At 39.8% G+C, this 26700-nt stretch overlaps 1 protein-coding gene and 1 long non-coding RNA gene across 2 annotated transcripts in view; one reads left to right on the plus strand and one right to left on the minus strand.

Annotated features, from left to right (window-relative positions):
* The window catches only part of LOC138404084 (uncharacterized), a 304112-nt gene that overhangs the window by 170434 nt on the left and 106978 nt on the right, over positions 1–26700 (minus strand). The window lies entirely within an intron of this gene.
* Positions 1–26700, plus strand: part of RhoGEF2 (Rho guanine nucleotide exchange factor 2) — a 213642-nt gene that overhangs the window by 55316 nt on the left and 131626 nt on the right. Inside the window, exons 9-20 of the mRNA XM_069507274.1 lie at positions 1270–1400; positions 4439–4498; positions 5326–5426; positions 5892–6015; positions 7038–7101; positions 7571–7743; positions 8385–8533; positions 13317–13425; positions 14103–14214; positions 15457–15582; positions 16885–16944; positions 17562–17633. Coding sequence (XP_069363375.1) covers positions 1270–1400; positions 4439–4498; positions 5326–5426; positions 5892–6015; positions 7038–7101; positions 7571–7743; positions 8385–8533; positions 13317–13425; positions 14103–14214; positions 15457–15582; positions 16885–16944; positions 17562–17633 — 1281 coding nt within the window. The remainder of the gene's footprint in view (positions 1–1269; positions 1401–4438; positions 4499–5325; positions 5427–5891; positions 6016–7037; positions 7102–7570; positions 7744–8384; positions 8534–13316; positions 13426–14102; positions 14215–15456; positions 15583–16884; positions 16945–17561; positions 17634–26700) is intronic.

Consider the following 26700-nt stretch of genomic DNA (forward strand, 5'->3'; position numbering starts at 1 on the left):
TTAACTCTGTCTTAAGTGTAAAGGTATATGATTCCGAACCACGCTGCACGCATCAGCGCTGCCGCAACAGTGCTGTCACCAGCTGTCACAGTCGTGTTGCGGCACTACTGGTCCCCATACAATCTCTATCTAAATATATAAAAGGAAAAGGTGACTGACTGACTGACTGACTGACTGACTGAATGACTGACTGACTGACTGATCTATCAACGTACAGCTCAAACTACTGGACGGATCGGGCTGAAATTTGGCATGCAGATAGCTATTATGACGTAGGCATCCGCTAAGAAAGGATTTTTGATAATTCAACTCCTAAGGGGGTGAAATACGGTTTTGAAATTTTGTAGTCCACGCGGACGAAGTCGCGAGCATAAGCTAGTCTAAATATATAAAAGGAAAAGGTGACTGACTGACTGACTGACTGACTGACTGACTGACTGATCTATCAACGCACAGCTCAAACTACTGAACGGATCGCGCTGAAATTCGGCATGCAGATAGCTATTATGATGTAGGCATCCGCTAAGAAAGGATTTTTCTCAATTCAACCCCTAAAGGGTTAAAATAGGGGTTTGAAGTTTGTATGAATCACGCGGACGAAGTCGCGGGCATAAGCTAGTTAGCTTATATGACATTACATTCCGAGCTAGGTAGCGTGCAGCGTGGTTCGGAATCATACCTTAAGCAAAATCAGAGTGCGCTCTATAGATTTCACCCTTAGTCACGGGTCTTTTCAAGGTCTGAGCAAGTGCGGATTGGCAGACTTCACACACCTTTGAGAACAATATGGAGAACCCTCAGGCATGCAGGTTCCCTCACGTTGTTTTCCTTCACCACTAAAGCAAGTGATATTTGGTTACTTAAAACGCACATAACTCCAAAAAGTTAGAGGTGCGTGCCCGGGATCTAACCTCCGACCTTTAGGAGGCGGACGTCTTAACCACTAGGCTATCATAGCTTATTTTGTACTTACTTACTGTAAAACATTATTTTTTTAGGGAAAATGTTTTTTTCCCATAAAGTATTTTCTTTTCAGCGTTTAAACTATCGTGAGTGATTTCCATTATATATAATATATCTGTCCTGGCTTTACTCACGTGTTTAGTCGACGTTCGCACGTCACAACCGCGACGCGTGCGCGTACTGACTCCCTTGAAAAAGGACTCCCTTGAAGGATGGGTTCGAAACTAGTCGGGCGAACGTCGACTAAACACGTGAGTAAAGCCGGGACAGATAATATATTTTCTTTTCCTTTCCATTCAAGTACAGGGCTTCTGTTTGCAGATCAGAGTTGCTTCCGGCACGCGGGGGAGAAGGAGGCGTGGTCCCGCGGCACCCCGCCCCCCGGCACGCCCCCGCCGCCCTACCCGCACCCCGCTCACCCCGCCATGCGGTCGCAGGTACGACCAAACCATAATCTACAGTACGCAACAGAAAGTAATGTACAACCCATCGGAAATATCTCGTGCACCTCCCTGGAATGCGCTTCCCCGCAGCTCGCCCATGCGCCCATGTTCTGCCAGTACCGTCGTCAACGTCGTCAACGCAAGCACGTTAAGCCAGGTTCTCAGATCGACAGTTACATCGACCTTTAGAAAGAGGTAGCGGTTTTTAACCGACTTCAAAAAAAGGAGGAGGTTCTCAACTCGTCGGAATCTTTTTTTTTTTTTTTTTTTTTTTTAATTTTTTATGTATGTTCCCCGATTACTCAAAAACGCCTGGACCGACTTTGAAAATTCTTTTTTTGTTTGAAAGGGTATACTTCAAAGTTGGTCCCATTTCAATTTGGTGAAGATCTGATGAACATCTTCGAAGATAGATACTGGAACTCCTCAACGGATAAGAGTAAATTGCTCGCGATCAGTGTAATAGCTTAGTAAACAGTAGATTTTTAACCAGTCATAGCATAATTCCATGGGGCCACTAAAAATTGTGAAATAATTTTTTTTTACAAAAAAAATAAAAACCGACTTCGTTACATAAACCCTAAAAATTGAAAAATAATTTAATTTATTACCAAATATATTATGTATACAAGAGTTAATATAGTTCCATAATAATATTTTTTGGGGTTGGTGCCAATGAGGTGCCATTGTGGACAGTGGCGGTCACAAGGTTTGAAGCTAGGGTAGGCATTAGTTATGGCAGGCTAAAAGCTTAAAAAAAATTTTAAACATTTTACACCAAATACCAAAATTTCAGGATTGTAACTCATTTCGTCTAGGAGCTAGAGACCCATGACAGACGGACAGAAAGACAGCAGAGTGACATTAATAAACCCTAAAAAGCGGCCAAGTGCGAGTCAGGCTCGCGCAATGAGGGTTCCGTACTGCAGTCACAATTTTTCGACATTTTGCACGATAATTCAAAAACTATGACGCATAAAAATAAATTAAAATCTGTTTGAGAATGCACAGGTGAAGCCCTTTTATATAATACCCCACTTGATATAGTTATCTTACTTTGATAATTGAAAATACTAATTATTTAGTTTATGACCACAATTTAATTTTTGTGTGATGTAACCACAAATTCACGGTTTTCAGATTTTTCTCCTAATACCAGCTATAAGACCCACCTACCTACCAAATTTCATGATTCTAGGTCAACGGGAAGTACCCTGTAGGTTTCTTGACAGACAGACAGACAACAAAGTGATCCTATAAGGGTTACGTTTTTCCTTTTAAGGTACGGAACCCTAAAAATTAGGTAGTTAAATTAATAGGTAAATATAGGTACAAGTCCTTAAGTAAACACAATAGTTCATTTAAAAAAATAAAATCAGATTGTTCATTATAAGGAGTAGTTAGTTGTTTAGGGGTCAATATACCCTAAATATTTTGTCTCTGTTTTAGAAAGGCTATACTAATTTATGGAATTCTAAATTATTTGCACTCAATTTGACCTAAATCGGTTGAATGTACATTGAAAATTGAAGTAACAATCAAAACTAGCATTATAACAAAAACAAAGGTTCAGTGAACCTTCCTCGCCAGCCGACAGTCAAAACCTACCTTAAAACAAAAAAACGACTCGGTAAATCTACGTCAGAATATTTTGATTATTGTGGTGTATAGTATATAAAACAAACCCTAAATTGATTATATTTATCACTTACTTACCTAGATTAGAAAAAGTTCTGAACCGGAGATATAAAATAACCTCATTTCCAACGCTTGTTAAATTGATTAGTGAACAATACCAATTTAATCATTCTGTTATCACTAGGTACACTAATAAGATCTCACACACTATTCTTGATAAAAACAACGCGATCAAAACAAACAAACTTTCTTGAAAAGCTCGAGTGCCAAACTGACAACTGACAGCGCGCGCCGCGCAGTGCACACTTCGCCGGAGACGGCGCGAAAATACAAAATCAACAAACAAACTTTATAATTTCTTAGAATTTAAAACGTACTTAAATTTATGTAAAATAAAATAATATCAATAAATTAATAACATTGAAAAAGTAGAGAATCATAATAAATATAGTTTTTATAGCAATAGATAAAATACTCATTCGTTTACATGAACTTGCGAATTTAAATCACGCGCGGTTTTCAAAACAATATGTCTGATACAAATTTCTCTCTTGTGATTGGACAGAAGTACTGCTTATTTGGGCCCGTTAACGACGGGTCATTTGACGCACACATTAACAGATTTCGAGGTGAATTGTGTCACACATATAAACGTTTTCTTGTAAGCCGTAAGCATTTCGGTCCTCAGCTTTTTCGTCCGATGTCGACCGCGCAATCGCAATCGCGACCGCTCGTGATCGTTTTGAACGGGCGTGCGCGAGTTTTTGAAGAAGAGGTGTGTGTAATATTAATATTATTATTTAATTATAATTATTTTATGTATTATTTTTTAAATAATGTTATACTAACAATATTATTTAACATGAATTATGCAAGTATTAATTTTTTTTTGTAAAGTCTTTCATATAAGTTTGAACATGTCTAATGGTAGAGTATGCAGTGCTTTTATGCCTCTATGACCTGCACGCCACTGATTGTGGAGTCCCATAAAAATATGAAGTCCGGACGATTCGCGCAGCTAAAGCTAATTGGCACCGGCACCAAAAAGTATTATTATGGAACTATATTAACTCTTGTATACATAATATATTCGGTAATAAATTAAATTATGTAGAGCATAGTCTCTGTCGTTAAGACCGACAAAACGTCATACAGGTATGAGTGACAGACAACGCTCTACAAAACCGAAACGTCATTCTAAAGGCCGATGTACATTACTTTCTGCCGCGTACTGTACAGAGTACAGACGTGTGCGTGGCGGTTCCCTGCGACTTATCTGATGTCGCCTGTCCACCTAATGGGAGTGCAACTCGCACTTGACAGGTTTTTTAATGATTTGCGAATGTCGCTAAATATCATACATGTTAATCGCAGTTGGGTTATATATTTTTCAGCCGTGTGCGGACCCTCAGAGAGCCATAATATCAATGGAAGAAGACGACTCGCCGGCATCGGTAAGCACCTATAGTACGCGACTGGTCGAGATGGCAATCGGGGAGGGAACGCCCCGCACACCCCCTAACCCGGTACGGGCGAGTGCGGGTGTGCGGGGCGTCCCCCTCCTCAAACCCCGATTGCCATCTCAACCTGTCGCTGACTATACCAGAGTTAATTTTTTCGCAATATAAGAAAGAAAGAAAGAAAAAGTGGTAAAATTAAGTACATACTAATGAGTTTGAAATAGTTTTCATTCTGAGAGGAGACGTGCTCGGTAGTGGACCGGCGATTGGTCGAGATGATGATAATGGCGTCGATTTTGTTGTCTAACTGTTGAACTAAATTTAGAGTTTTCTGACTGAAATCCGTAAGGTAGGCGGTTCAAACCCCACCCGTTGCACTATTGTCGTACCTACTTGGAGGGGAAACGGAAATGTTCATCATCATCATCATGATCCCATCAATCAACCCATCGCCGGCTTCGTTTTAGCCATTATAGTCTACCACGCTGGCCAAGTGTGGATTGGCAGACTTCACACACCTTTGAGAACATTATGGAGAACTCTCACTTCTCAGGCATGCAGGTTTCCTCACGATGTTTTCCTTCACCGTTAAAGCAAGTGATATTGTATTTTAATTACTTAAAAACGCACATAACTCCGAAAAGTCAGAGGTGCGTGCCCGGGATCGAACCCCCGACCTCCGATTGGAAGGCGGACGTCCTAACCACTAGGCTACCACAGCTTACCAAGGGAAACATACTCATGATTATTATGGTTAATATACTCTTTAAAAAAAAATTGCGCTCAGAATCAGTACCGAATACAGAATGTATTGTTTACAGGACAACTCCACATATTCTGGGTTATTCTCGAATCTTCGTTCAGTTCGAGAGTCCAAAGCGAGAACTGCTGTGCTCATCAACTGGTTGTTGGGAGAAAGGAGGTAATTTGATTTGTTTTGGTTGTAGCAGGCTAGGCTCACTTAGGCTGACATCTATAGAGCGCACTTTGACTTATTTTATTTATTTTATTTTATTCAGATACAAGTTAGCCCTTGACTGCAATCTCACATGGTGGTAAGTGATGATGCAGTCTAAGATGATAGCGTGGCTAACCTGGAATGCAGTTTTTATTAAACCCATACCCCTTTGGTTTCTACACGGCATCGTACCGGAACGCTAAATCGCTTGGCGGCACGGCTTTGCCGGTAGGGTGGTAACTAGCCACGGCCGAAGCCTCCCACCAGACTTTGCTCAGACTTAAGATTGAGTTAAAACGAGACAGGTTTATGTGAGAGATATAGCTCTGCCTCGTTTTAACTCCGTCTTAAGTCTAAGTTGAGTCAGAGTGTGCTTATTATTTAGATATATTTAGAATTGTTTAGATATCTGTGTGTGTCTGTTTGTAGGTGCGCGTGCGCAAGTCTGCTGCTAGTACTAACGGATTCGTACCGCTCGGCGGCGGGCGTCACCACTCACACTCTAAGGCGCTGGGCATACGAGATACAATCCACCTTCCTTATGCCCAATGCGGTGAGTTTGTGAGCGCCTGACTCCATCATCAGACCAGAAACTGAAACAGAATGAGATGGGTTTGCCCGTAATCTACCACGTTGCCAAGTGCGGATTGGCAGACTTCATACATCTTTGACAATATTATGGAGAACTCTCAGGCATGCAGGTTTCCTCACGATGTTTTACATCACCGTTAAAGCAAATAAAAATGTTTAAAACTCCGAAAAGTTAAATGTGCGGTCCGCCATACTCAAGCAAAAACAAAGTAGGTACTACTATGTTGTACTTACTATAACCTGTTAATTTAAGTTTAATATGACATTTCTTACTGAAAATCGAAACTATTTTATATTAACATACTTGTACCTACTTAATATTACTAAATTATTAACAAAGAAGAAACTAATTGACATTATAACAAACTTAATATAAAAATAATTTCGATTCAAAATGAATGCCCTATATAATTACCTGATAAAATCTATTATAAAATAATGTAACACGTAGTTTGTATGTAATTGTATAATAATTATATATTTAGCATGTATGTATTGTTAATGTACCTAACTTTGCAATGCCCTAACGGGGCTTCAAGTAACCATGAAAGCAAATGAATAAATAAATCAAATCAAATCAAGTACTCTGTAAAGTCAGTACATTGACTCGGAGGAGGATCTTAGCTCGTGGCGAAAATCGGAACTAACGTTGCCGTCAAGTGTCCCCTTTGTTCTTGTTTGAATATTCTAAGCCTTTGTTCTCCAACAGCGCCCCCCTGTCAATGTCATTCAAGTGCCAAGAGAGCCTTGTCGCACTGTATTATACTATATCCACGGAAAGAAGCTAGTATAGGGCTCTCTGTTACGTCCCATACGAATGACAGAGACGAAAATCTTAGTGGGCGTTAACCAGAGTCACCAACCAATCACAAACGAAACTATGCTCTCGAAGAGATTAGCCCCTATAAACAAACTTACAAACTTTACCTCTTTATAATATTAGTATAGATTTATAATATGTGATGGGAAGTACTTTTGTTTTAGGTATTACAATTAAATGGTGTGGATGAAAACATGGCGAATGAAATCGAACATGTTTTAGTTAATGGTGAGTCTTTTATTTTATTTATATAAATAATTAGAAAGAACTGACTGACTACAGTTCAAACAGAATCTTTAAATATATTAGATATATATTTAAATTTATGCTCGCGACTTTGTCCGCGTGGACTACACAAATTTCAAATCCCAATTTTTACTGAATTTTCAAAAATCCTTTCTTGGCGAATGCCGTACGTCATAATAGCTACCTATCTGCATGCTAAATTTTAGCCCGATCCGTCCAGTAGTACTAATTTGTGAGTAGCTCACGTCAAACTCATTATTTTGAGTAATTTCTTAAACTGGACACTTTCAAGCTTTCAAGTAAAGATTTTTATATAAGCCTGTGAAGATGATATTGCTAGGGGCGAAATTTGAATGCCATAAGCCTACTTTGTCGTATTAATTTACAAATTGCGAAAAACCAAATTCCGCGTCTTCCACCTTAAGTTTGTCATCTCGTTTGTCTGTCACAGAATACGACAAAGAAGAACTATTACGGAACGTGTTTCGGAAAGCTCGACGGCAGGCCAAAGACGAACTTGCGAGGCAACTCAGTGAATTCCAAGTTAAAAGACAAGTGGGGCTTGGCACATTGTATGGACCCGAGGATGCTGTGCTGGAGAGATGTGACGTGGATAAGGCGCAGGTAAATCACCTTTTTCAATTTTGCACCCATTTAACACCCACTTACACCCATTCAAGTTGTTATTTGGCGCGAGTGTCCTGGCGTAGCGAGGAATTAATGTCCGCATGGGTTGGTCCTTCAAATACATATGGGAACCTTTTATTTTATGAGATGAAAAGTAACCTATGCTACTTTTTGGTCCCGGCAGAATATCAGCGCTCAGGTTTAATTTTTTAAAACCTGCAGCATTAATGCTGAGCCATTTCATCCTGTGCCAAGTGGGTGCAAGAAATCATTTTAAATTAATTTAATTATTCAGTATTTTTCATTACTACCATTAATTTTAAGTTTGTTTATACCTTAGGCACAAGATGAATAAACAAGTTTTCTTTCTTTCTAACTCCCTAGTCTTTATCTATATCCATGCAAAAAATAAAGTCAATCCGTTGTTCCGTTGAAGGTATGATTGAAGGACAAACGAACAAACAAACACATTTTCGCATTTATAATTTCGGTAGTGATTTTGTTTGTACGTGTAAACCTACTTACTGTCAGCATTTTCCCTGACATGCACTTTTTTTATCATAGACTAGCACTAAGGTGGAGCGCGCTTGACTAAAATGTAAAGTTCTATAAACTTCAAGTAACCTATTCTTCCCCAGGAACTGGTGGTGGTGGAACGTCTGATGTGCCAGCGCCTCAGTGCCGTGGCCAGCTCAGGGTGTGGGGGCTGCGGAGGCGCCTCCTCACCAGAGGCTCATAATGCTCTGGTGGCTGCGTTGGTGGCCGCTGCCCTGTGTTTGCATTGCCGGTGAGTGAAATACCATAGTCTAAATATATAAAAGGAAAAGGTGACTGACTGACTAACTGACTGACTGAACTGACTGATTTATCAACGCACAGCTCAAACTACTGGTCAGATCGGGCTGAATTTTGGCATGCAGATAGCTATTATGACGTAAGCATACACTAAGAAAGGATTTTTGAAAATTCAACCCCTAAGGTGGTGAAATAGGGGTTTGAAATTTGTAAAGTCCACGCGGATGAAGTCGCGAGCATAAGCTAGTCGGACTACATACATAGTCCAGTGGTGAAGACGTCCGCCTCCTGATCGGAGGTCGAGGGTTCGATGCCGGGCACGCACCTCTGACTTTTTGGAGCTTTTTAAGTAATTAAAATATCATTAATTAACTTGCTTTAACGGTGAAGGAAAACACGTGAGAAAACCTGCAGGTCGCGAGTTCTCCATAATGTTCTCAAAGGTGTGTGAAGCCAATCCGCCGGATCGGTGAGACTTGGCCAACGTGGTGGACAATTTCCTAAGATCTTCGGGATCCTTTCTAAGTAGTGGGCCATCGTTTAAGATGATGACTTTGTTAGCGTGCATTTGAGACTTAATAAGATAACAAGTTGAAAACTAAAACCCGACTAGGAACGTCGAACTACGTCCGCTTAGCCGTCTCGGGACCCCTTTAATGAATGAATAAATGAATGAATGAATATGTAGGCTCTTCACCACCAGAAGGATGTGATTATGATTGAAATTGAAGACTAAATCACTAAAAGTAACCTTAGGTAATGGTTAACCGGATACGTCAGGATTACAACCTTTAGATTAACCTGGCCTTCGTGGGCGCACTGATAATATTCTCGCACACTACGAGAGACAACACAAACTACCCTCGACGATAACAATAGCAACCCTCACTAACTATGAGTCGTGACACCAACGTCTACTATGAGTATAGACAACACTTACTAACACTACCTAGGTCCCTACCTTCACCGGCTCCTCCATCCCCATACCGTTCCAGACCAACCATCTAATCTAACTATTACAACATCAACTAGTCCAACCAACAGGAACCTCATTACAGTGCCTACAAATATTTATTGAACAATAATAATCTTAATCCATACTTAATTATAATATTATAAATGCGAAAGTGTGTTTGTCTGTCTGTCTGTCTATCTGCTAGCTTTTCACGGCTCAACCGTTCAACATTTTGGCCGGCAACGCTGGTGCTGCAAATGTTCATGGGCAGCGGTAATCACTTAACTTCAGGTGACCCGCCTGGTCGTTTGCTCGCTATCTCTATTGTTGTGTAAAAAAACCGATTTTAACGAAATTTGGTACAGAGATAGTTTGCATCCTGGGGCTACACTTTATCCCGGAAAATTTAAGAGTTCCCACAGGATTTTCAAAAACCTAAATCCACGCGGATGAAGTCGCGGGTATCATCTAGTACATATATAAAAAGAAAAGGTGACTGACTGACTGACTGATTGATCCAACAGCTCAAACTACTGGAGGGATCGGGCTGAAATTTGGCATGCTCATAGCTATTATGACGTAGACATCGCAAGAAAAGATTTTTGAAAATTAGGGGGTTAGGGGATAAAATAGGGGTTTGAATTTTGTGTAGTCCACGCGGACGAAGTCGCGGGAATAAGCTAGTCTAAATATATAAAAGTAAAAGGTGACTGACTGACTGATCTATCAACGCACAAGCTCAAACTACTGTACGGATCTGGCTGAAAGTTTCCAGGCAGATATGCTATTATGACGTAGACATCCGTTGAGAAAGGATTTTCGAAAATTCAACCTCTAAGGGGGTGAAACAGGGATTTGAAATTTGTGTAGTCCACGCGGACAAAGTCGCGGGAATAAGCTAGTTGGTTACATATAATTTCTAAACTATCTTAGCTCCTAAACTAGGACATCCCGTAGGGGATTCCTGCCTTCCCATACATAGTGGTTGTAGGTAGGTACTTAAAATAACCAAAATTAGCAAAATTATTATAAAATGCTTGAAAAAGGACAGTTATTTCGAAATCACAAACATGCACATCAATAGGTACTACATTATTTGTACAGATTAGAACAACAAATCCTTTATTTGCACGGAAGTTTGAAACAGTTAAACTAATAATAAATTAACAATACAATGCAATAATTGTTTGCATTATCTCGAATAGTTGGCCGTGAATCATAACTCGATCAAGCGTCAGTTGGTTACAGTTGATATAAAATATAATAATTGTGGGTAAGAATAAAATTATGTTTATTGTGGTTAGAACTTGACCGTTGTTTGTCAGTTTGGTAAAACGGTTCACGATCGTGTGACAGTGTGGTGGTAGCAAAACCAAAAAAACGTATATTTAGAACAAAAAAAATAAGGATTCGTGTTGTTTTTTCGTGCATTTAGTGTTTAAAAGTGTCGATTTTATGTGAAAGTAATCGATTGTTTGATTTTGTCGTAGTAAACTTAGGGCCGGTTGTTTCAACAAATTTTGACGGACACGTAACCTTTAAATATGGCGCTAACGAACGTAAGTAAAGAAAAAGCGTTGATTCAGCATCTATTAGCGCTAACGTTCGTTAAAAAGTTACGTTTACGTTAACCAGTGCTGGAGCCATTGGTGATCGTCAAATCAGTTCGTAACTTCATACTTCCGACAAACGGAATATTTTATTAACAAATTATAATGGAATCAATTTAATTCAATGCTTTTAATGGTAGTTTTTTTGAAGATGAAAGATAATTTGTAAGAAAGAAAAAGTGTTTAAAATGCGAAGTAGTAATATTAATAACTATGTATAAAATTTAATATACTTAAAATGAAATAAAAAAAGGATACGGAGAAGTAAGTTAATTTTTAGGGTTAGTTTCGCAACCAAAATAACAATTACCTACGAACAGTTTTTTGTACAATGAAGCAACGCACTTAAATTAACAGATGGTAAAGTTCGTCTACGTCTGTTAAATTTTAACGAACGTATCTTACGAAGACCAATGGTTTGAAACAACCGGCCCTTAATAGCGAACCGGTATTGGACTGATCTTTTAGTGTACTTTAGTAACCCTGCTAAGTGTTTTTTGAGCGTGTTTGAAAGTTTATTGATACCTAATTAGAGTTTAAGTACCTATTCTGATTTTGAGTTCTGTGAAGAGCTTACATCTGAGTCAATAGTTCCCACTTATCAATCAATATTTCATATTTCAACTAAATATCGTGCCCGCGACCTCGTCCGCGTGTATTGAAGTTTTTCAACATTCTGTAGGAGCTCTTTGATTTTCCGGGATAAAAAATAGCCTATGTCCGTCTCTGAGATATATTGTTGTATTCTTTGGATGCAGGCTATCTCTGTAACTTTCGTCAAAATCGAGTAGACGAATAAGTTATGAAAATGTAACCGACAAACAGACGCACTTTCACATTTATAATTTAATATGGATAAATAGATGGAATGGGTCCAAAGCCGAAACGGCGGCGAACCACGATTGGCCTAGTCAGTCCTAAGGACTGCCGACAAAACTTTGTCCAAATCCAAAACTTCGTCATCTGCCTGGCGAGTTTTACAAAGTCCATCATCGTAGTGCCTAAATTCTCAGTCCAAAGCTGAAACTCAGAACTAACAATTCTGCTTTGGTCTAGGCATTGTGCTTTTTATCCAAATGAAATAAACTTCAGTTTAAATTAACTTTATTAATAACTCATCTCGGTTATAAGTTAGTGATTTTCCTATTGAGTCATTTATCAATATAGTTTCTAAAATTAAGGAAATAACATACAGAATTCATACATGTATCACGTATGTGCTGAATACCTATAGTTTAAACTTTTTAAGTGTAGTGTAGTGAAGTACAATGATGGTAAACGTTAATTTATATGAAATAAGTGAATTAGACGCGAAGGAAATCAGAAGAAAATGGTGGCAATCTCCTAGTACAAAGAAGAAAAAGAAGTAAGATATTAGATATACCGACATTTAAAAATAAAATAAAAATAGCGAGCACAAGCCCAGGTGGGTCACCTGATGTTAAGTGATTACCGCCGCCCATGAACATTTGCAGCATCAAAGGAACCGTCACTGCGTTGGCGGCCTTTCAGGAATTTGTTGGTGCACCCCTTGAGTAACCATTTTGTAATCTAGTGGGAACAACGGCGAAGAGAGTTCGTCTAGAAACCAAAGGGGCATGGAAAGAAAGAAAGAAGGAAAAACGTTTATTTTTAAAGCTGTGCCACACATTACCAGTTAAATCTACGAGTCAGGTTATCCCGGCGCCTCTAATACTTGAGCAGTAAAGTCAAAAGACCTCAAGTAGAAGGAGCGCCGGAATAAACTATGTCATTTGTCACACAACCCGAAAAAAAGGTCCCAACTCAGCATTTAAATGGTATATGTCTTGCACGTGTGTGCAAAAACATACAGCGCTGGTTTTCAGTAGGAACCCCAATTCGGGATGGGCGTAATAAAAACTGCCATACCCCCTCCAGGTTAGCCTGCTTCCATCTTAAACTGCATCATCACTTAACACCAGGTGAGATTGCAGTCAAGAGCCAACTTGTATCTGAATTTTAAAAAAAACTTTCCTTTCCTTGCTGAGCTGGGATCCTTTTTCGGGTTGTGCCGCACATGACAGTTTGTTCCGGCTCTTTTTTTGCTTGAAGCGCGTTGGGCTTATGCTCAGGTGGAAGAAGCGCCGGAATAACCAGCTCTTAGTTATAAGATGTGATGTGTAACTTGGTAAATTTTTAAGTCTTTTCTTTCTTTTCTTTTCTTTCCTTATTGTGCGCGTTGTTCTCAGGCCGTCATCGGTAGCGGCGGCAGCGGGCGGCGCTCGCGCCTCGTTTCTACAACGCGACAAGCCGTACAAGCAACGCCTTAAGCAGATTGCTAAGCAAAATCCCCAGCCGGTAAGTTTACTTCATTAATAAACCATCAATCGTTTTCAGGGATCCGTACCCGAAGGGTGCTAACGGGACCTTATTACTAAGCTCCCGCTGTCGTCCGTCCGTCTGTCTATCAGCGGGCTGTATCTCGTGAACCGTTAAAGGTAGAGCGAGGCCACAACTCTGCGGTGCGACATCGCATCACGCGTTGCGTTGACGCAATGCAAAACTTTCATCGTTTATGGCATCGTACGAGAAAACTCTAATTACCAATTTCTAGTAAGCCGTGGACAGCACAACACGTATCATACTTCTACTTGCATTAAGACGCATCAAGAAAAACACACAGCACAGAATGGCACACAGAGAGGTGTAGACACCGACTGAACGGTAATACGTCGTCGCATCGCAAGTTTGTACGGTGCGGCACCGCATCGGGCACAGTGGATTGTGCGACGTCGCATCGCAGTGTTGTGGTCTCAGCTATAGAAAGTTGAAATTGTGTGTATATCTGTGTAATGTGTATATCTATTGCCGCTATAACAACAAATATTAAAAATGTCAAAAATTGCCAAAGTGAAAATCAAAAAGTGTTATTTCTTGTACGATGGTACGGAACCCTACGTGTTTGAGTCCGACCCGCACTAGACAGGGTTTTTTTGAATTTTTATGTTATTGATCTGTTTCGTCCGTTGTTTCAGTTCGTGGTCCGCGGCCACCACCTGCAGCTGCAAGCGCTGACGTCAGTGAACCACTGCCACCACTGCGACCTCGTTATAGAGGGGTTAGCGCCGCAGGCCTATGTTTGCGCAGGTATATATAATTGTTTCAGTTCGTGGTCCGCGGCCACCACCTGCAGCTGCAAGCGCTGACGTCAGTGAACCACTGCCACCACTGCGACCTCGTTATAGAGGGGTTAGCGCCGCAGGCCTATGTTTGCGCAGGTATATATAATTGTTTCAGTTCGTGGTCCGCGGCCACCACCTGCAGCTGCAAGCGCTGACGTCAGTGAACCACTGCCACCACTGCGACCTCGTTATAGAGGGGTTAGCGCCGCAGGCCTATGTTTGCGCAGGTATATATAATTGTTTCAGTTCGTGGTCCGCGGCCACCACCTGCAGCTGCAAGCGCTGACGTCAGTGAACCACTGCCACCACTGCGACCTCGTTATAGAGGGGTTAGCGCCGCAGGCCTATGTTTGCGCAGGTATATATAATTGTTTCAGATCGTGGTCTGCGGCCACCACCTGCAGCTGCAAGCGCTGACGTCAGTGCACCACTGCCACCACTGCGACCTCGTTGGAGTTCATCTATGGGGTACTTCCCGTTGATCTAGAATCATGAAATTTGGTAGGTAGCTCTCTCATAGCTCATAGGGGGTAAGGGGGTGCGCTAACATCTTAGCACCCCAAATGTCAACCTCACCTGCACGTGGTGCCCCCTGCGAATCAGCGGACGAGGATATGACGACCGAAGAATGGCGGGATAACCATTACATATGGCTTGGCTTTAAATAATACAGACCAGAGACGGGCAGCAGCGTCACTGGTGCGAAATAGCCTCCAGCCCTGCGCTGACCACCCCGCCTGCCCAGCGTGGTCAGCATGGGCCCTACTTCTAATGAGCAGCGCCAATTTGGCGCGCTCTTGGAACGGCCTATGTCCAGCTGTGGACGCAAACAGGCTGATGGATTGTCTCATAGCACAAGGAAAAGGGAAAAATCCGAAATTCGTGAATTTGTGGTCATATCACCAAAAAAATTAAAAAGGGTTATTTATTGTACGACTAGCTGATGCCCGCGACTTCGTGCGCTTGGATTTACATTTTTAAAAATCCTGTGGGAACTGTTTGATTACCCGGGATAAAAGCCTATGTCACTCTCCAGGTCTTTATCTATACCCATGCAAAAAATCACGTCAATCCGTTGCTCTGTTGCGACGTGATTGAAGGACAAACCAACAAACAAACACACTTTCACATTTATAATATGGGTACTGTAAGTACGGAACTCTTCGTCTGGAAGTCCGACACGTATTGATTGGTTTTTTTTCGTCAGACTGTAAGCTCCGAGTCCACCGGCACTGCGCCCGCGCGGTGGACGAGGGCTGCTGCTTGGACGGCGAGCACCACAACAACAGGATATCCAGGTTCATGGAGAGGATACACCCCAACCAGCCCATTGGTGAGTTTATATCTAGAAGATATCTAAGAATTATTATTATAACTAGCTTATGCTCGCGACTTCGTCCGCGTGGACTACACAAATTTATAACCCCTATTTCACCCCGTTAGGGGTTGAATTTGCAAAAATCCTTTCTTAGCGGATGCCTACGTCATAACAGCTATCTGCATGCCAAATTTCAGCCCGATCCGTCCAGTAGTTTGAATTGTGCGTTGATAGATCAGTCAGTCAGTCAGTCAGTCAGTCAGTCACCCTTTCCTTTTATATATTTAGATATCCCAAATATTGAGGAACTGACGACCTCCCTAGCGCAGTGGTGAGCGCTGTGGTCTTAATAGTGGGAGGTCCCGGGTTCGATTCCTGGCAGGGGTTTGGAATTTTATAATTTCTAAATTTCTGGTCTGGTCTGGTGGGAGGCTTCGGCCGTGGCTAGTTACCACCCTACCGGCAAAGCCGTGCCGCCAAGAGATTTAGCGTTCCGGTACGATGCCGTGTAGAAACCAAAGGGGTATGGGTTTAATAAAAACTGCCATACCCCTTCCAGGTTAGCCCGCTATCATCTTTGACTGCATCATCACTTACCACCAGGTGAGATTGCAGTCAAGGGCTAACTTGTATCTGTATAAAAAAAAAGAAAAACTAATTTATACCCACGACTTCGTTCGAGAGGACTAAACAATTTTCATATCCCTATTTTACCTTACTTGTCATACCCCTTCCAGGTCAGCCCCCTTCCATCTTAGACTGCATCATCACTTACCACCAGGTGAGATTGCAGTCAAGGGCTAACTTGTATCTGAATTTTAAAAAAATCAATACACGTATTGAAAAATAAAATACCATCACCACTATAAAATAAGACATCTATAGTACGTGTGTGACAGTTCGAGATAGCAATCGGGGTGGGGACGCCCCGCACGATAACGCTAGCGTGGGTCTGCGGGGACTCATACCCCTATTGCCATCTCGACTTGTCGCGAACTATAGTTTGTTCGTTGTAAGTTACTCCATAGCCCAAACTATTAGCAAGCTGAAGTGGCAGTGGGCAGGTCATGCCTGTGGTAGAGGCGATGGCCGTTGGAGCCGGAAAGTCCTTGAGTGGAGACCGCGTTTAAGCAAGCGTAGTGTGGGACGCCCTCCAGCACGATGGACCGACGATATAAAGAGGCTGGCGGGAAGTGGCTGGATGAGGAAGGCTGAGGACCGGGTGTGGTGGCGCTCTTTAGGGAAGGCCTATGTCCAACAGTGGACTTCCACAGGCTGATGATGAAGTTACTCCATGCATTGATTCTTTGTTGGCAGGATTGGACTCGAGTGACAAGAAATCGAGGAAGTCATCGGGCACCGCTAACTTTCTCAACAGTAAGTTTATTTTTTACTTGATGACTGTTCAGATCTTGACTCACCTGGTGGTAAGTGATGATGCAGTGTAAGATGGAAGGCTAAGGCTGAAATCAATAGAGCGCACTTAAATGACTTTAATCAGACTTAAGATTGAGTTAAAACGAGACAAATTTATGGGAGAAATATACATCTGTCTCGTTTTAACTCTGTCTTAAGTCTAAGCAAAGTCAGAGTGCGCTCTATAGATCTCACCCTAAGAGTTGTATGGCAGTTTTAATAAACCCATATCCCTTGATCGGTTTTTATATGGCATTTACTTTCAGTTCTAATGTGTTTAAAAGTCGATAATTTTCCTGTCTTTTATTTTTATCTCCCATAAAAATAATACATACATATCTCACACCCGGCTTTACTCACGTGCTAAGTGGACGTTAACCCGACTAGTTTCGAACCCATCTGGCAATTCACAGGCATGCAAATGAAGGCAAGCCTGAGAATTTTCCATAGTGTTCTCGGCGGTGTGTGAAGTCTGTCGATCCACGTGGACAGCGTGGTGGACTATAGCCTAAACCCTTCTCATTCTGAGACGAGACCCGTGCTCAGTGGGTTGATGATGATGATGAACGTTGTTTCAGTGGAACGGAGTTTTCGTAAAATGGAAGATGAATCGCCGTGGGACCACACGTTGACGCCTGCCGCATTCCAAGGTAAGTGATCACTTTTTACAAAGACATTGAAAGTAAAAACGCCATCAATTTTTTTTTTAAATAATTTTCAGAGATTCCGATCATGCACAGGTGGATAGTTTTTGAGTTTTAAACGTGTTTTTAACTTTTTACACGACTGCGCAACGCGGAGTATTATGTTTTACACTAACAAATAATTTATTTTTGATGTAGTCAAAAACCCAATTTTGCGAGTGCTGCTAATCATTAAAAAATTACATTAAAAATCTGGAAAAATAATATGGCGCCCATTAGACACCATATATTAGATACACCATGCTCAGGCACCCAAAAGGACTACCCGAATTTTGGAACCTGTAGGGCGATTGTCTAAAACCTGCATCAATCATTATTACAATCTCAATTGTTCTGATTGGCTGAATTTGTGCGATTCTTGTTGCAACAATGCATTGTGGCCAATAGTGAGCGAGCATTAACCAATCAGAGATGATTGCGATCGTGACATTGTAGCTGTCAAACAACCGCGGTAGGGCCACGGATATTATGTACATCCTTTACACTGGCTGCCATGACGGTTAAACTGTGTTTTACCCGAATTGAACCGCACCTTGTGTGTGTCTATGTGTATGTGTGTTTAATAAACTACTAGACGGATTTGTAAAATTTGGAGTAAACATAGATTATTCCTTAAATTGGCTACTTTATATCCCGTAAAAATCCATGGTTCCGGCGGGATATATCCACGCGGACGAAGTCACGGCTTCATCTAGTGTATGATATTTTGCTCTCTAATCCGCTTTCCTTACAAAATACATCTAAATTGAGTTCTCCTTATAGAATTATCGGTCTTATTGTTTGCTTCGTGGGGTTTATTTTCCAATGCTTTCTCATTACCACGATACGATGCTTATAAATAGGTTTTTAATTGTTCGTTAGGGCTGTCAACTTTCTTCAAGAATGAGTTGTAAGTTTCCCTCTTGTCTCGGATCTTACCTGATGCTACGTGATGGTGTAGACTGTAGCCTATAAGAAAGCAGGCTAACTTGGAAGAAATATGTCAGTTTAGATGTCCTGCAATAATTTTTTTTTTCAAATTGTACAATTTAAGTTATACTCCTTATCGTTTTGTAAAATATTTTTAACTAGATGATGCATGCTATTTTGTGCACGTGCGTTTAGTTTTTTTTTTTTAATTTGGGGGAAATCTTTATTTTGCACTATTGACTGAAAGCGCTATTGACTGAAAATAGTTTATTGTCTATGGACTAAACTTTTTAATTTACGACTAGGTTCTATTCAAATAGATTCTAATGAAAAAGGACGTCGTATTTCGTATGCAATTATTTTCCCCAACATATATTATATGGTTAACATTTGAAAGGGTGTCAACCCTATATTTGGCTCTGTAAGCGGGAATGACGCGCCCTCGCAAGTTATTTTGCGTTCGTTTAGTAGTTTAGAGTAGGAATGTCGGTCCACTCATTGCTTTGTTGTATAGTTAGTTAGTTAGTTACAGTTGAGCGAGTATTCCGTTTTATTGTAACTTACTGTATATTCTGAAAAGTTACCCATATATTAGTGCCTTGACTTATTCTGAAAAGTTACCTACATATTAGAGCCTTGACTTATTTTGAAAAGTTACCCACACATTAGAGCCTTGACTTATTCTGAAAAGTTACCAACATATTAGAGCCTTGACTTATTCTGAAAAATTACCTGCATATTTGACCTTGACTTATTCTGAAAAGTTACACCATAAAGATTTTTATTGTATTCCAGAGATTCATTGATAGTCATTGATGTGATAATTCGTTTAATGTAGAATCAGCCATTTACGTGACTAAACGAGTTAATAAATCACGATGCAATGATAAACAAATCCTCCCCTATAGAGGGGGCGCGTAGTGCGGCAAAGTTTCAGCGTTTACTGAAACTTATCGAGTTGCTTCCCGCGTTCCTCGCAGCTCGGACGTGTTTGTAAATAACGATAGATAACCGATAGCGAGCGACGAAAGAACTGTTTTACGCGAACTCGGAAAATGTTTTCTTCCGAAAATGAACTTTTTTTTTTCGTATTGATTTTCAGTAAATCCTGAAAAATATGTGTCGTTTGGAATATTAGTACATTTCTAGTGGATATTAGTTCCTGAAAAAAGTGACGTGTAATTAAGGAAAAGGAAATTTCCTTTTCCTTTAAGGATATAACGATAGCTAGCTGATATAAAGTAAAGTAAAGTATAAGTCAAATATTCTTTATTGTAAACAATAACAATAGAAATATAACAAAGACTAGATAATGCCCGCGACTTCGTCCGCGCGGATTTAGGTTTTTGAAAATCCCGTGGGAACTCTTTAATTTTTCGGCATCAAAAGTAGCCTCTGGCTTTCCCCGTGATGTAAGCTAACTATGTACCAAATTTCATCAAAATCCGTTAAACTGTTAGGCCGTGATAGGCTAGCAGACAGACATTCGTACAGACAGACAGACAGACACACTTTCGCATTTATAATATTAGGTATGGATTTTACACCAATACCAAAACAATAGAAATATAACAAAGATATTTGCAACTACAATAGGCGGCCTTATTGCTGAAATAGCGATCTCTTCCAGGCAACCTTAGGGTAGAGGAAATAATATACCTGAAATCAATTTACGTTTAGGAAAGGAATTTTGTTTAAAACATGATCATGAAATAGTATTGTCCTTTGAAAACTTAGAAATGGATAAAAGGTGACGTTTATAATAAAAAGGAGCTTTTTGTTATTGACAACAAGTTTTTCTTTGTAGTTTTGGTAATATGAATATGTATTGAAGTTAAGCTGTGATAGCCTAGTAGTTAGGACGTCCGCCTTCTAATCGGAGGTCGGGGGTTCGATCCCTCTAACTTTTCGGACTTATGTGCGTTGTAATTAAATATCACTTGCTTTAACGGTGAAGGAAAACATCGTGAGGAAACCTGCATGCCTGAGAGTTTTCTATAATATTCTCAAAGTTGTGTGAAGTCTACCAATCCGCACATGGCCAGCGTGGTAGACTATGTCCAAAACCCTTCTCACTCTGAGAGGAGAGTAGGAGACCCGTAGTGTGTGAGCCGGTGATGGGTTGATCATGATGATGATGATGATGATGATTGAAGTTAATGTGAAAATGTGTTTTCTAAATATACGGTAAGTAGGTTTAAGGCACATGCTGAAGAAAATATGACGTTGTGAGTGCAAACAAGATTAAGGGATTCCGAGTTAGTACATAGTGGTGTTTTAACCGACTTCATTCAATTAGGAGGTTTAATTTCTTTACAAAGCACTATCCTTATATAAATGCGAAAGTGTGTTTGTTTGTTGGTTTGTCCTTCAATCACGTCGCAACGGAGCAATGGGTGTGCGTGAGCGTGGGTGTTTGTTAGTAAAGAAAGCGTTGTTTTTAGATGTGTCGTTATAATATCTACTAGACTAGGCAGTGACATTGAAGTCGCTAATGACACCTAAATCAACTTTTGTACGAAAACATGTTATTTATTAGGAAAAAAACTATAATATTCTAGTTAGATGGTTTTAGATGTGTCGTTATAATATCTACTAGACTAGGCAGTGACATTGAAGTCGCTAATGACACCTAAATCAACTTTTGTACGAAAACATGTTATTTATTAGGAAAAAAACTATAATATTCTAGTTAGATGGTTGTAGATATGTCAGTATTTCAGTCACAGACAACAATGTTGCGTGGGTGAATGTTAGAAAAGAAAGGAGTGCTGTTTTTAGATGTGTCGTTATAATATCTACTAGACTAGGCAGTGACATTGAAGTCGCTAATGACACCTAAATCAACTTTTGTACGAAAACATGTTATTTATTAGGAAAAAAACTATAATATTCTAGTTAGATGGTTGTAGATATGTCAGTATTTCAGTCACAGACAACAATGTTGCGTGGGTGAATGTTAGAAAAGAAAGGAGTGCTGTTTTTAGATGTGTCGTTATAATATCTACTAGACTAGGCAGTGACATTGAAGTCGCTAATGACACCTAAATCAACTTTTGTACGAAAACATGTTATTTATTAGGAAAAAAACTATAATATTCTAGTTAGATGGTTGTAGATATGTCAGTATTTCAGTCACAGACAACAATGTTGCGTGGGTGAATGTTAGAAAAGAAAGGAGTGCTGTTTTTAGATGTGTCGTTATAATATCTACTAGACTAGGCAGTGACATTGAAGTCGCTAATGACACCTAAATCAACTTTTGTACGAAAACATGTTATTTATTAGGAAAAAAACTATAATATTCTAGTTAGATGGTTGTAGATATGTCAGTATTTCAGTCACATACAACAATGTTGCGTGGCAGATTGTTAGAAAAGAAAGGAGTGCTGTTTTTAGATGTGTCGTTATAATATCTACTAGACTAGGCAGTGACATTGAAGTCGCTAATGACACCTAAATCAACTTTTGTACGAAAACATGTTATTTATTAGGAAAAAAACTATAATATTCTAGTTAGATGGTTGTAGATATGTCAGTATTTCAGTCACATACAACAATGTTGCGTGGCAGATTGTTAGAAAAGAAAGGAGTGCTGTTTTTAGATGTGTCGTTATAATATCTACTAGACTAGGCAGTGACATTGAAGTCGCTAATGACACCTAAATCAACTTTTGTACGAAAACATGTTATTTATTAGGAAAAAAACTATAATATTCTAGTTAGATGGTTGTAGATATGTCAGTATTTCAGTCACAGACAACAATGTTGCGTGGGTGAATGTTAGAAAAGAAAGGAGTGCTGTTTTTAGATGTGTCGTTATAATATCTACTAGACTAGGCAGTGACATTGAAGTCGCTAATGACACCTAAATCAACTTTTGTACGAAAACATGTTATTTATTAGGAAAAAAACTATAATATTCTAGTTAGATGGTTGTAGATATGTCAGTATTTCAGTCACATACAACAATGTTGCGTGGCAGATTGTTAGAAAAGAAAGGAGTGCTGTTTTTAGATGTGTCGTTATAATATCTACTAGACTAGGCAGTGACATTGAAGTCGCTAATGACACCTAAATCAACTTTTGTACGAAAACATGTTATTTATTAGGAAAAAAACTATAATATTCTAGTTAGATGGTTGTAGATATGTCAGTATTTCAGTCACATACAACAATGTTGCGTGGCAGATTGTTAGAAAAGAAAGGAGTGCTGTTTTTAGATGTGTCGTTATTGACTCGCCAGTGACATTGAAGTCTCTAATGGGCGCTTTCGAGTAACGTTTACAAGATTTGTTGGTTGTTTTGTTTCCTCGTGTGAGTTAATATTCGGTTCCTCGTTTTTCTTTTGAAAGTGAACAACAAAAATAAAACTAAACTGAAATCTAGGAAATCATAAGTCAAATTCTATATGAAACATTTGCCCCGATTCTCTAGTCTCTCTCTAAACTAAATTTAGAGTATCTGCATCCTTTTCTTTTTACTAATGCTAAAAAAGGAACGGAACATGACTTTCACATTTAAAGACTCTAAATTTTAGTGCACAATACAAATTTAAACAGTAGGTTCGCGAGTGCGTGCTAAAATCATGGGTTTTACCATCTAAAAATTAAACTTAGAAATGTCAAACTGCTTCTGTCCTTTTCATATTACAATAGTAAGAAGAGGGTGCGAATACTCTAAAATTAGGTTGTGCTTAGAATCGGTGCCAATGGCACCGATTCTAAGCACAACCTATATGGCAGTATATTTGCTCGATTTTTGATCATAAATCGATCCACTAGAGTGTCTGTCTGCTAGCTTTTAGCGGCCCATCCATTGAACCGACTTTGATGAAATCGGTACAGAGATAGGTTGGATTTCACACGTACTACTTTTTATCCCAGAAAGTCTAAGAGTTCCTATACGGGATCAAAAAACCTTAATCCACGCGGATGAAGTCGTGGGCACCATCTAGTCATCATCATCAGTAGGGTAGTAACTTGCCACGGCCGAAGCCTCCCACCAGACAAATTAAATATCATCATCTAGTAGGTACATATAAATTGTGGTTTAGGGCTTAGGTCAGTTTACTCATGCAGTTGTTTTTACTTGTTTTCATATTGTGTGACGTCTGATGCTATGTAACAAAACAACGGCATTTGCATCACATTGCCTCAAATAGTCAATCGATTTTGTACTAGTTGAATTCTTAACTCGCACTATCGTGTTAGCTATCGATATGGGAATTATGAGCTTTGCGTCATCACCTATCACCACAGCAATACGCTAAACTGATTCTTAGTTTAGCACGGCTATCACTCGCCACCCAGTGGCGTGCACAGGATTTCAAGCCAGGGTATGCATTTAGGTATGAACTTATTTTCCGGCAGGTTTTAATGAAAAACAAGCATTGATTTATTACAACGAGGGTAAGCAGTGCGTTTATGCCTCTATGAGCTGCACGCCACTGTCGCCACCCCACATTATAGATAGAATAAAATCCATACTTCCATACTATAATATTATAAATGCGAAAGTGTGTCTGTCTGTCTGTCTGCTAGCTTTTCACTGCCTATCCGTTTGACCGATTTTGATTAAATTTATATAGATAGCTTGCATCCCGGGAAAGGACATAGGCTACTTTAGATCCTGGAAAATTAAAGAGTTCCCACGAGATTTTTACGAGCAAGAAACTCGGCGGTTGCTCTTTTCAAGTGATCAATTTACAATATTATTATACCATACTGTACAAGCAATTGCAGCCCCGTGCATTGCTGGAGCGAGTCAAATCCAAACTTTTTTATCTACTTCCCGTTGACCTAGAATCATGAAATTTGGCAGGTAGGTAGATCTTATAGCTGACATTTGGGGAAAAATCTGAAAACCGTGAATTTAGGGTTAGATCACACAAAAAAAATTAAATTGTGGTCATGAACTAATAATTAGTATTTTCAATATTCGAAGTAAGATAACTATATCAAGGGGGATATCATATGAAAGGGCTTTACCTGTGCATTCTAAAGCAGATTTTTATTTATTTTTATGCATTTTAGTTTTTGAATTATCGTGCAAAATGTCAAAAAAATACGACTGTAGGACGGAACCCTCAGTGTGCGAGCCTGACTCGCACTTGGCCGGTTTTTTTCAGTAATCCTCAGTACTATGACATGTCTTCATTCTTGCCAGCGTTCTGGTTACACCCTGTATATTGATCGCCCTACAAGAGTGCGCCAGGGCACCCTGGCTGCATGGGTAGACCGACCGACCCTGGCAGGACACTTGCATGTTAAATTCAAAGTACAAGATGTGGATTAATAGGGTCACGTATTAAATTCGCTCGAGTCCCACGCTAAACGATTTAGTAACACGTATCACAGAGGGCCGTGCTCTAATTTAGATTTTAATATCTTTTTGATCCACCTGGGACCCAGCCATTTTCCGAAATAGATCGCAAAGGTATAATGAAGGTCGCCTTTCATATTCTAATATTAGGGTTAGACCTTTATATTTTTTCCATGGCAGTTAAAGAATTCAGCCGAAGAATATTAATTTCTTTCGAAATAGACGGTTCAGAAATACCTATCAAAATATTCTATAAGCTTAATATTCAAAAAGAATTTATTTTTGTATCCAATGAAATGAGATGTGGAGATTTTATTGAGCTCTAGATGATGCCCGCGACTTCGTCCCCGTGGATTTAGGTTTTTAAAAATCCCGCAGGAACTCCTTAATTTTCCGGGATCAAGATGCAACGTATCTCTGTACCAAATTTCATCAAAATCGGTTAAACGGATGAGCTGTAAATAGCTAGCAGACAGACAGACACTTTCGCATTTATAATATTGGTATGGATTATACAGCCTGCCTATTTGCTACTAGAAATACCTGCGGCTTTGTTCCTAACAGGATGTAAATTAGCTCTATACCGGAATGCGTCAAGATCCGTTCTGTAGTTCATCATCATCATCATCATCATCTACCGATAGACGTCCACTGCTGGACATAGACACACTTTCGCATTTATAATTATGCGTAGTGATTTTTCTGTAAAGGAAAATTTTGAAGCGTCACTGTAGAACAATTTTTCATGTGTTCACTATTTTGTATAGTGGAGTGTTGTCTAAAGTCCCTCGTGCGAGCAGTGGCGTGCAATTCATAGAGGCATAAAAGTACTGCTTACCCTAGTTGAAATGACCAGTGCCCATTTTTCTTTATGACCTGCCATTCAGTAGGTCTATATAAGGTGTATCTAAGGCCTATCTTACTAATGCTTACCCTGGCGTCAAACTCTGTGCACGCCACTGCGTGCGAGGTGTTCGTGTGCCGATGTAGCGCGGCGTGGGAGTGACGGGAGATTTCAGTTTGGGAGCGTCCAAGGGCGTACCCTTCGGAGGGTACCCTAGCTGGTAGGGCTAGAAGACATGCGGATTAATATGAACTACTTTTTTATCGATATTTTTTAGCATCCGCTGTCTGTCTGAGGGCTGTGTAACTCACGAACCGTAATAGGCAGATAGTTGAAATTTTCAGAGTGTGTATGTCTATTGCCGCTATAACAACAAATTTAAAAATTTAAAAAGGCTGCCATACAAATTAAAGAAATTAAAAAGTGTTATAAAAAAGAAAAAATTAAATTTCTTTTACTATTTTACGGAACCCTTCGTGTGCGAATCTGACTGACACTTTACCGATTTTTATGTATATTATCGTAAGAACCAATACATCTGATAGATACACTATTAAGCTTTAAAAAAAACAGTTATGGTATAATGTACAAGTTTGATTTTGTAGAACAAGAAATTCGAGTCCAACCTACCTGGGGTTGGTTGACTTGAATTTATTTATTTCCGGATAGATCGATTCAATTTCATCCGCTAGGTGCCATCTCCACGGATAATATCGTCCCGTGAAGGCTAGTCTGTAAGAGTTGTATCGAATTTGGTGGCATGGCGAGACTGTGTCGCCGCGATTCTCTCGTCCGTGTCGTAAATCTCCCTTTAAAATTTAAATATTCCGCCAGTTTCCTAACCCCACTTGGTACTTTTACCTGAACGTTTTTCCTTATATTGCGATGTTTGCCCCTCAGTCCGCACACATTACGTCAGACAAGATATGTCAAGAC

This window comes from Maniola hyperantus, chromosome 25 (genome assembly GCF_902806685.2).
Source record: "Maniola hyperantus chromosome 25, iAphHyp1.2, whole genome shotgun sequence".
Classification (NCBI taxonomy): Eukaryota; Metazoa; Arthropoda; class Insecta; order Lepidoptera; family Nymphalidae; genus Maniola; species Maniola hyperantus.